The sequence below is a fragment of the Halichoeres trimaculatus genome, unplaced genomic scaffold (genome assembly GCF_033239565.1).
Source record: "Halichoeres trimaculatus isolate MK-OKI-2021-1 unplaced genomic scaffold, fHalTri1.1 fHalTri1_scaffold_4, whole genome shotgun sequence".
In the NCBI taxonomy this organism is placed as follows: Eukaryota; Metazoa; Chordata; class Actinopteri; order Labriformes; family Labridae; genus Halichoeres; species Halichoeres trimaculatus.
In genome coordinates, this window is record NW_027437182.1 from 12824769 (window position 1) to 12836917 (window position 12149).

At 39.7% G+C, this 12149-nt stretch overlaps 2 protein-coding genes across 4 annotated transcripts in view; both read right to left on the reverse strand.

Annotated features, from left to right (window-relative positions):
* rabgap1l (RAB GTPase activating protein 1-like) overlaps positions 1-12149 on the reverse strand; it is a 108660-nt gene that overhangs the window by 63550 nt on the left and 32961 nt on the right. The gene's annotated exons all lie outside the window — the stretch shown is intronic.
* Positions 636-8757, reverse strand: gpr52 (G protein-coupled receptor 52). The gene has a single exon (XM_074668821.1). The coding sequence runs from the start codon at positions 6987-6989 to the stop codon at positions 5874-5876; it is 1116 nt and encodes a 371-aa protein (XP_074524922.1). The 5' UTR covers positions 6990-8757; the 3' UTR covers positions 636-5873.

Genomic DNA, 12149 nt, shown 5'->3' on the forward strand with positions numbered 1-12149 from the left:
CACATATTTACCAATCTGAAATTTTGCCCCTGTTTAGTAATCACATCCACCTTTTAAAACACAAAGTAAAGACACAAGTAGCCCTCTTTAAACTACAACAGAATCTGAGATGACTAATGGTCATCACCTGTAATCCTTAAACTGGTTCTAGGGTGCAGGTTTAATACACATGCTGTATTTAATTGTCAGGACAATGAAAAGCCATCATTAATCTGACAAGACAGCTCAGTAATTAAAGTTGGGAGTTTCTAGCCCATGTTGTTTTTTTCAATGATGGTGCAATGTTGCTTCAACTTTTGGTCTCTATGTTAAGTCAAAGATAAAACAGGGACCATTAATAGTATGGTATGAATCATCTTGCCCAATCACCAGCCAGTAAAGACATCATCTGTTTGAAGAGGCAGGCATTGCCCACTCATAGTGATCCCTCCAGGTCTGGGGAGGCAAATTGGCAAATGACCGTCACAAGCCCACATGTCCACCCTTTTTCTTACTCCTTTCAGTAGGTCAGTCGTAGGAGATCTGTTGAGCTCTACTGATGGTTAATGAAAGCTGGCTAACTTCTGGTAATTTGCACAAACAGTCTTCACAAAAAGCAGCTAAAGATATGAATGTCTACTTTAACTTTTATTGGGTTGGCAGCAACAACAGAACCATAGCCTTTGACAAAATAAAAAAATATATGTACTGTGTAGTTTAACACACTCTGCTTCCTACTCAAAAAACATCAGCAGCCTTGAAGATTAAACACAAATACTTTTGTCAGAATATGACTGATTTTTGGCTGTATCAAAATAAAAAACAGATAAACACACTTTATATACAGTATACTCATATACAGTGTATGGTTTCAGATTTTTTTAAAAACTCAATAAATTAATACACATCATCTTGTGTTTGATTTAAGTCTTTTTACAAAGAAAAAAAGATAAATGCACTTCAAAGTAGAACAACTCATTTCAACGGTTTTGTTTCTCTCGAACTTCAAATTGGTAAGTGTTACACAGTCACACAAAAATAATTTATTGGTTCAATATTAAGTTGCTTTGTCTTGGAGTTTTAAAGAGTTGACAAGCAGTTGGAATAATGCACTAAAAACTTGATTATTCCAAATACTGGATGTCCAGTATAACCCCAATCACATTAGAAAGCCTGTAGATGGAGATAAAAACTTGTTTTGATGGTTTTCAAATCACGCAATATTTAATTGAAGACAGTGTTAAGACAACATATCAAATGCTGAAACTGAAAAACATTGATTTTTTTAAGGTATATGTTTGCTATTATTGCAATAAATTGGAAAATTTTATCATCTACAGAATATCATTAGAAGATTTAAAAAAAAATCTTTAGGGACAATGCCGAAAAACTGTCTGTCATTCCCAGCTCAAAAGCTGCACTGCTTTGAATACAGACATGACTCTGTAGTGGAAATCCCTGTATAGACTCAAAGCCACTGCGTGAACACAGTACGTGGCTGCATCCACACACAAATGCTGGTCAAAGAAGAAACCATAAACATGATCAAGAAACACTAGAACCCAACTCATTTGAAAATGACTCTGGTTAAGGGGAAAACTGTTCTAAAGTCTGAAGACTCAAAATGAGACATTCTTTTTAGAAATCAAGGATGCTCATCTTCCAAACTAAAGAGCTTGTTATCAGTACATAACATGCCAACATCCCTGATAGCATGGGGATGCATGTGTACTTTGACATGGGCAGCTTAGACATCTAGGGAGGCACAATCAATGCTTCAAAATAGACACAGGTTTTAGGGCAACACATGCTGCCATCCAGAACCATGCCCAAGCATAATTCAGGAAGATGATGCAAAACCACATTTTTAAAAATGTGGTTGGCATTGAATTTAAGCAGTGCATATAATTTTAATTAGAAATAATATAAAAGATAAAATAGTATCAGTTTCAATAGTATCTATGTTGCCTTTGGTCATTTAAATATAATGTTTATATGATTTGCAAACCGTCAAACTCAGTTTTAACTAACACTTTACACTCCAATTATCTCTCAAACTAGGGCTGTAATAGTCAAACTCTTAAACTAAACAGTGACAACTGAGCTATTTAGTTTAGGCTATAACAGAAGTTTGCTTTGTCTAGTCACATCTGTTTTTGTGTAGTTGTTCGTTACAATACTGTGAACACAGCACTATTTCAGAGAATTTTCTTCTACGACCCCACTGCACGATGCTTCACACAAGCACCAAAAAACACAAGCTATCAAAATAATGAAAATATCATTAACAACATTATTTGACACAACTCTGCTGTGATTCCTTTAAGTTTTTCAGTGTATATGCCATGTCATTGGCTGTAAATGGGAATTCATGAAGCCTTGACAAATATGCAGCGTCATCTTCTCTTACAGATGTTGACAGAGATAGTACAGTATAAGATGTTGCCACTTGATACCCAGAGTCAGGTTGACTGAGGAAAGTGTATGACTTGGCCCATTCTTGGCTCATTTAGAAACCTCTAATCACTCATGACAAAGTTATGAAAAACAAATGTAATATCTTCGGATGTGTGTACAGACACAATTCACTGTGTGTTCATGTAGCTTGAAAGTCTATTGAAAAGTGCATCATGACCATTTTTAATAACTAATCCTTGACATCTTTTTCCACTTTCCTATAAAAAAAAATCTTTAGGCACATTTCCAGAACAATCTGCAATGCTATATATGCTGCATAAAGCATTTTTTCAAGATGCTGAACCAAACAACTCCAGATTACGTTAAAGGGTGAAAAGCACTGAAGATCCCCATTTAGAATCAACCTTTTTAGCAGCTTTATACCTCTGAATTTGTTGTATGTATTTGGTAACTTATATCTTCTGACCCCGAGAAACAACAACACCAACACATACAGTATTAAACATAAACAGACACTCCCATCATATGGTCATTTCAAGTGGATTAAAGGCTCTGCTCCATTAGAAACTGCGACGCCAAAGTAAGCAAGTGGCCTTAAAAGAACATATAGATAACAACTAAAAGATTCTGTAAGTTCTAGTATCATGGGTTTACTCAATCCTGGTGTAAAACCATGTTGTATTTACATTCATTGGATGACCAAAAATACTCTTTGGAAAAAAAAACTTTTGTGTTGTTCTGTGTCTGTTGGATGTGTAAAAAAAACATTGGCATGATAATATATCTTTTAAGTACAGAAAGTTGAGGGATTAGCACATTAGAAACAGTCTGCCCCTGGTAATCACAAATCACTTTATGCAGCTTTAAAGAGGGATATCTTACACAGGGAACTGTTCAGCAGCAAAGAATGCGAGGTTAGGTTTGCTGTGTCACTTGGTTTCTAATGAGTACAAAAATACTCTTCACCAAGGCCTGAACCACAGATGACATTAATTCATGAGCAAATAGTAAAATCAGTAAGACACTGGGTACAATACATGACTGCGTTCATGAGATATGAATAATGATCAGTCCAATGATTCAATGAAAAAAAGGAATGTTATAGGTAAACTCACTTGGGTGTCTTAACTACTGAGCAGCCGCAAAGAATAGAATTATAACCAAAGGCAATGTGTAGGGTTTTTTTTATCTACACACACATCTTGTGCACCTTGTATAAGCCCCAGAGTGGGAAACAGTCTTCAAAATTACTGAGCTGGAATGTTTACAGTACAGCAATAACACTGTATTATTTCAGGTGAATGGAGTCAGTAGTAACACTTCTGTCATCTTCAGCTTCAAACCCAAAAAGTCAGAGGGATTGTGAGGCCCTGCTTTCATGGGCCATAATTATACTGAAAATCAAGATCTGGTAAGCTTCTGCTCCAATACAAAACCTGCTAATAAACCATTAAAGGCTCCATTCCAGTATGCACTTCTGTAGCAGTTTACATTTGCCTTGGAAATAAATATCCAAAATTGGACATGTTTGATATTAATTTTCCATCCAAAAGTTCACAATAATTACTGCAGTTATTAACTTAAACGCTGCCAATGACGGCTAAAGATGTCAGTTTGATTACAACCGTTTACTGCGCCTATAGAATTATGTTTTTCAGCGGGGGGAGGTGGGATCTAGCGGAGCTTGTCAATCTATATGAGGCTCGTAAACTACTGTGGGTGATAGTGCTCTTTGGATGAGAGATCAGCACAAATATAAGAAGTGAGTGTTGTCCATAAGACACTCAAGTCTGTAGTTTAAGGGCAGTAACATGGTTTTGGTAACACAGTTGGCATGCAAAAACAGCTGTGAAAACTAATTGTGTTGCAAAGTTCAGGTCAACAGTTTTGAGAAAAGCAACTGAAGCTTTGAACTTTTGATGACAAATCATTCAGTGTCAGATCAGCTCAAATGAAAATTCCCAGATGGATTCAGATAGATCAGATTTATCAACCTGACCTCTTGTCAGCAAATACTGTGAAATAAAATCTGGTCAAGAGTACCTTAATTACCTTTTTTCTTCATTTATGTGACAGCAAAAATTCTAAGTGGGTCAAAAGCAAGACAAGGAAGTGCAATGAAAACATATTCATGACATCTCATTTTAACACTTATACTAATTTCTTAATGATTCAATTTGAATTGTTGAGTCATCTGTGACTGTTTCTTGTTATAGTTCTGTGAGTTCACCATCCAGTTTATATAACCCTTGATATGCAGGGAAAGAGGGATGTAATATCCATTTGCTGGTTGTAAATGGCTGCCATGAGCACTCATCCATCAAAATGTTGGCAGAAAACTTAACGCACTGTCACAACAGAAATCCCACAGTGGTGGTGGGAATCCTGGCACCAATGGTCCAAACAAAGGGAGGAACAGAACATTGTGCTGTGTTTGTGTGCGCATCAGTTCACTGCCCTTAATCTAAAGACCTTAGTGAAGATAATAAACCAATAAATCAAACCAATAAATCAAGGACCAACTGCAGAAGCTAATCTTTGAATTTTTTTTAAATGGTAATTAACATGTCAATTTTTTTCATACCCAAAAGACATGATAGGTTCTGTTGATTGATGTTGAGCATCTTTATAGTGCCATTTTTCAGTGTAAGGATTCTTTGCTTTTGTAACACTATGTACCATGTTTTGTGGTAGGTCCTTGTAAACAACTTTACCCACTTACAACCATCTGTCATTTTGGCATTAAGCCAAACTCTCTTCTTACAAAAAGTTGGGATTTTTTTGCATTTTCGCTGTTCATCTGTTCTGAGCATGTTATTGACTCAAAACTCACTTTGAAACAGTCGGGGCCACGTACCATCTGTCCCTCATCGGCAGTATAGCAACTCTAAGGTTTGAACCTTTTTAAATTAGACAGACACCCATTTTTAATCCTCAAATGAGATTTTGAGAAGTAACCTTGTGTTGGGTTAATTTTTTTTGTATATGACAGTCATAGAAAATTACTGACATTAAGAAGAACATAAATCTAGTTTACACTTACAAATTTAAGCATGATTAAAATATTGTGGTCACATTTTCTGTCTGAAGAAACATTTGTAAATCTTTAAGTTAACTTCCTACCATGTCTGAACTCACTGATTGTACTAAATGAGATGTTAAGACTTTGAAAGCCTATCTATCTGCTCTACAAATGAGTCACACAACCACAGAACAAAAGTTATTCCAGGGCTCTTATCTCATTTTAACCTGCAACCATCTCTTTAAAACGCTCCATATCGACCTTATCCATGGTCTTGATCCAGAATAAGGCAATGTCCCCAGTGCCAGCTGATAGGCCCACACAATAGACATTGGTTGATGTTGAGTCAAGCTGTACCAAATTAACTTTAAGTTAACTGGCAGTAAAGCTCATTCAGATGATGTTCTCCATGTTTAGATTTCAGCAGGTTTCTCACCCTGTAAAATTTATCCTCTCAGATAGAGCATGAGTTTGCCCTCTTCCTTGGTTTAGGCTCCCCAAAGTCTCTGTCATCAGCAGCACAGTGGCTGAAGGAGCAAATGGTCTGTGATAGCCTACGCATGCCAAGACGGAACACGCTATTAGACAGGCTGTAAATGACACAGTTGCAAAAGCTGTTGCTGATAGCTAGCCAGGTGGTGATGAAGGAGAGGGCAGGGCTATCCAGCACATGGGAGCTCTCCAGCAGGAAATAGATTATGTAGGGCAGCCAAAGCATATAGAAAACGCTTGTGATGCGGAAGAGAACCATTGCATATCGCCGATCTGGTCCGTGTCCTCCATGATGTCCTCCATTGCCACCACCACCCTCACCTGCCTCCATCTCCTGACTTGGGAAGCGTGCTCTCCGTTCACTGATCTCTCTGTTGTGCTGCTGGCAAATGCGAAAGATATGGTAATATGTAAAACAAACTACAAGTGCTGCAGGTGCGTAGAGCAAGCACACCACAAAACCTGTAAAGAGGGCAGAGGTGGGCCATGAGTGGGCACACCATTCAAAAATGTCCCCATGATAGCCAGGCTTACCCCATCCAAAGAATGAGGGCAAGAAAACCATACTAGAGTAGAGCCAGATTAAGGTGATGCAGCCTCGTAGTCGGCATGGTGTAACCAGCTGGTTGTAGGATAGTGGTTTAGTTATGGCCAGGTAGCGGTCCACACTGATACAAGCCAAGCAGGCCATTGAAACACTCTTTAGAACAGAGATGACGTAGCTAAAGACCTGGCATGTGATTGGCTCCTGGACACTCGCTGGATAGTGAAGGAGAGACAAAGTGGGCACCAGGCAGCTAAGACCCACCAGCAGGTCAGCATAAGCCATTGTCTGGATGAAGTAGCTGGTTGTGTAGTGATGTAGTAGAGGGGCACAGTGGAACACAAAGATCACTGTCAGGTTCCCAGCAATGATGAGCACTGTCAGGAGGACAATGACAGCAGTCTCCAGGACGCAAGCCTCCAGGCCTTCATTCAGCCCCCAGCCTAAGGGGCAAGAGTGGTTGGACGCCCTGCCAGGAAAGAAGCTGCTGTTGGCAGTGAGCACCGGGTCTGTTGTCAGCTCAGACTTGTTCATTGTTCTGGGTACTATCCAGGTGGGTCAGGTTTGTGGTGGGTCACCCATAAGGCAGCTGGCCTGAAACTAGAGAACCGCTTGCCCCCCACCCGCTCTTTACTGGGTGTCTGCAGCCTCCCACGGTCAATGGAGCTCAATACTCTCTCTATCACACTCAGTCTCTCTTTCACCTTACGCTCACATAGCTGAGTTTCAATCAAATGAAGACTGAGTGGAGGGAAATCAATACAGCCTCTGGGAGGGTAGGACAACCTGTTTAACTCTCCTTTTCCAATCACTCATGGCTAGTGAAAGTAGCAGGCGAGTAACAGTCAGTGATAGAGGACAACGGGCTGTATCCCTCCAGTAGACCTCGGGCAGAGCAGCGCTTTCTGCGATGGACAGCATCCATCCAAAGGGTGAATTTCAGTACTGCTTTGCCTGCCAGTCTTTGGCCTCATCTCCTGGTTCTAATACGGGGTGCCACCGGGTGGCTGAGGGCATAATCTGTTCTTACAAAGAAAGAGCACATTGGAAACAGAAGACAATCCCATCTGAAGAGGTCAAAGCTTGAAGGTCCAAATGATCTGTGACCTCTACCAATTTACGAATTGGAATTATTTAGTACAGTTGAAAAGAAAATACTTCAGGCACTAACTGCTTGGATTTAAAAAAAATAGTCCCACTTGAGCTGCACTAAAGTCTTGAGTGAAAAACTACATCCATCCCTTGTCTTCAACCCCTCAATCCAATTCACTATGCCACTGGTGCTTCTGTGTTTACTATGTAACAGCAGGCTTCCCTTATTTTGGTGGTCCTCTGGTCAGTGTCCGGAGCCCCTGTATGCCCAGCTATTGTCTGAATCAAAACACAGACACAGACTAGAACAACATGGGGATCTCCGCAGGAGATAATGTCACAGCTTTCTCAGCACACATGGCACTGGGGGGAAAATGTGTTTACTAGACGTCCCCAGGAAAAAAATGAGATACAGAGAAAAAGAAGATTGTCAAATATCTGGATGACTACTGGCATAAAAAATGATTCAAAGTGTCCGAAATCAAACTTGCCTCTCAGTGTCTGGACTGCAAGTTGTGAAAGATGAACACATGTAAAGATCCAGCAGCTGATGAACATGTTGAATGTCAGACTTCCATGCAAATAGGTAGGAGGACTCTCCTGGAGCAATGAGAGGCCAGCTGAATAACTCAGCGCTCCGCTCACTTTGGCTCCTCAGCAATCCTGTGGAAGATGCTTGTTGAGAGGGGTGTCCAGATCAATCCAAAATCCACTAATTCATCCTTCAAACTTGTTTTTTCTAATCTTGCCGTTACATTCTGAAAAAAATCCAAGAGAGGCTGAGTGCCGTCTCTTTCGATGCTTGATGTAACAATAGATTTTATAACTTGAACAGGTTTTGTTATTGATATATGGGGTCCTACAACTCCTCTCACAATTTACTCGACCCCCTGAGTGATAAACTGGCAGCACGACAAAAGGGGAATGCACTGTGGCGAAATAAAGAGAAGACAAAGTCCCAGTCAGAGTCCCAGTTTTATGCACCGTCCTCTGCAAACGTCCTCCTTTTAATTCCGTTAAACAGGTCTAGCCACATTTTCAATAAATAAATCCTCAGATCCTGAGAAAGGGTGAAGAACGAAGGCAAGGCATCTGTCAAAAGCGGCAAATAAGAAGCAAGACAAAAAAAGATGACTGCGCTGATGGAAATGACTTCAAACTGCAGCGAGGGGAAGCGAGGGGACGGAGAGTCCCTCAGCCCTGGTGCAGTGTGAAGGAGAGATGCTGTGACTGGCTTACACGTTCTCTCCCTCCCTCTCCACATGATCACTCTAGCTTGCACACTCAGTCTCTCTCTCTTTCCACACACACACATACACACAAACCCTCCCATTTTCTCGCTCCCTATCCCTCAGCTTCTTGCCCCGCCTCCCCCCATCCCAGCTGCACCTGAGGCTCCTGCCACATTATGCTGTCCCTCACACTGGCTTTCTCCCAGAGGTAAATTTGGATACATTTCCTATTTACATATTACTTATCTCTCACAGTCTGTTTTCTATTAACTAAAGCCCCCTGCTCCCTCTCTCTTCCTATTTTTCCACTGTGTTGGTCCCATTTGCTCCTCTTTACTCACTGCTCCTTACATCTTACTCACACTCAGTGTGCTTTTGAAACTTCACTCTCAAAAACAACAAGCAGTATTTAATAGTTTAAATTAATAAACAGAACTTCTACCCTCAGAAGAACTTGAAAGACATTCCCTATTAACCTGGTTAGTTCATCTCTGTCTCATGTTCATTTAGGCTCTTGCTTTGTCTCTCCGGGTCACTTGATTTCATTTTTGATTGCGCTGATAGCCCAACACAGATATACCTGTCCCTTGGTTACAGTTGCCCAGCATTCTGGCCAGTCGGGAGCATCCTCTGGTCAGCAAATGATAAAGAGGATCAAGTAACAGCAAATTGGTGGAACAGAATGATGAATGAAAAAAAAAATACCAATTGCGACTGTGAAGAAACTCGCAGAAAAGAGGACTTCAACATACCTGTTCTAGCATCATCCTAATTTTTTAACGGCTTAATCCACTGAGAGGTACCAAAGACTGAAACACTACAGCATTGTCGGTGGTAAAAAAGCAACAACAAACACCTACTCCTGTGAAGCTGGATGGTCTTGATTATTCAGAGAAAAACATTGATTTTCTGAAAGAAGTAAACATGACCAGAAGTAAAAGAATCAGACAGGTGGTGCTTTTTCAAAGGTACATTAAAACAAAACAACAAAAGCTGCTGTTAGACCACTTTGCAGCTTGCAAGGTCTATTTGCAGCAGGTGGACAAGGAAAGCATTACAATATTCAACAGAGAACATCTAATGACCTGATATAGCAGTATTTGGTCGAGGATGGGACAAAGTGGTATTTGAAACCAAACCAAAGATGCTGTCTGCACAACACAAAGTAGACATGCCTGACAGAGAAAGACACATTCACAAACAATGTCTGAATGATGAGCTGACAGAGTATCAAAGCTCATCCTATTCTTTGAAACAGCTGTTAATGACACAGCTTTCAAGTCAATGAAAACACTTAACACACACTGGGCTTGTTGGCACTATGCTGCTTCACTTAGATTATAATGGTCATATGTAGGTGTTTTTATATCTTTAATACACAACTGATATTTTTCTATTTTACTTTTGAGTTCAGGTGGAAAGGGTAGGTCATTCCTATTTCACTGCAAAAAAAAAATAAAACACCAGAAAATATCTTTTTTTTAATCATTGTTAATGCAGCCATTGGCATACATTTAACCTTGAACAAAGATTTTGCAAACAAAATTTCCTTTGGTATTGTTAATGTACAACAGGGCAACAAAAAAGGATAAGATGAACATGTTTGACCATCTCTAGTTTGCTAAGTTAACCACAGCACAGTGTTATTGTTGTCTTCCCACACTAACAAAGCCCAAAAACACAAGGTGTATGCTTTTAACACACACAGTCCAAATACAGCCAAATCTTTGGAGTTCCTCTTGGTGACTGGCAGCAGTAAAGCTTCTAATAAAGCCCACTTCTTCTATTATGATAGATGGAATATTGTTCAAACTAAAAGAACTTCTCTAAGTATGGTTTCTGCCATTACATTTAGTTTCAATCATCTTCATTTTTCTTTCAAGTTTAGTTTTAATTTGTTGATGAATATGAAAAACTGCAGAAACAAGGCTCAACAATAAGGGAAAACATAGTAAACAATGAAATACAAGTCAGTGAACCTTGAATAACTTCTTCTTCTTAAAATAAAACAAGAATAAGTTTTTTCTGTAAGAATGTATCCACCTGAGGGATCTTTGCCATGTTTTTGGAAGACAAATGTATGTTAGTTATTGGAAGAGCATGATCGCTTCTTCACATCCCTTGGCATGATATGTCAGTGTTCACCAAAGCAGTATTTTAGGGGCCTGCCCATACAAATATACAGTCAATGTTCTGAAATAAATCAAAGCAACAGAATTTTTGCTTTGGGTTTTCAAAGAAAAAATAAATCCTAAAAGCCTGCCATGTAAGAAAAAGGCTCTTTATTGTCAAAAACATAAATCAATTTCTCTGTTGTTTAATTTGCTCTTTGAAGAAAAACTGTGTGATGGAAAAACAGACACAGAGTTGGAAAAAGAAGAAACTAAAAATAAAAAGCAACACAGTGAAGATTACAAAAAGTTTAAGTAGACTGTTGTGCTGTCACTATAAAAGGAGCCAGTCAATGGAGATCTCTCAGCAGTGCTGCTCTTTCCCTTCAGAGGTGGACACTGATGAAAAACACGACCAGAAGGCCACCGTTAATAATTCATTCTGCTCCAAAACAAAGCCAGCGGGGCCACTTGGAAACAAAGGTGGAGGCTGATTCACCTTTTACTGCTTCCCAGCATCCCACCCTCGTCTACCCCCTGGGCTGCTGCTGCTGATTCGGGTCTCAACAGTGATGTGTAAGCAAAAGCAAGGAGTGTAGAGCTATACTGAAGGTTAAAAAAATGATCGGCTGAGTATCTCATTAAACTAACAATGTTTACGAATGCAATACCTGTCGCATGCATCGTATAGCACTTAACCAATTAAAAAAATCAATAGGAGGGAAACCAAACACCAGCTTCACAATCAAAAGATAGCACCAAAAAAATCGATGAAATGTCTCTTTGAAAAATCTTTCATCTGTTTCAACAAGTCACAGAAAGGCTGATGTAAAATTTGAAGGCATACAGTAGTCAGCATTGCTCTTGAATGTTGACCAGCTAACAGGTAGCATGTGTATCAAATGCCGTCTAAATGGCATTTAATAGTCAACATAAAGTCAGTGGGTTCCTAGCTGGAAACCTGAAAGATGGTCTTCACTTCATTTTGATAAGAAGGGGCTACACATTTGTTGATGCAAACTGTATGAACTACAGGGGATGACTTTCTACATTTTATCAGAAGATCTTAGAGCTTGGAGCGGGTATACAATTAGGTGAAAACTGAGGGTGGGGCTGAGTCCACAGACAGGTGTAGCTGTTTGAGACCCACCTCAGCTTTACCTCTTTGCTTGTTCTGTTTCCAGATTAAGTGAAAGTTAGCATTAGTCAGCATTTCAGCATTTTGGAGACTGTCATCTGCGAGCTTCTGATATATCTAT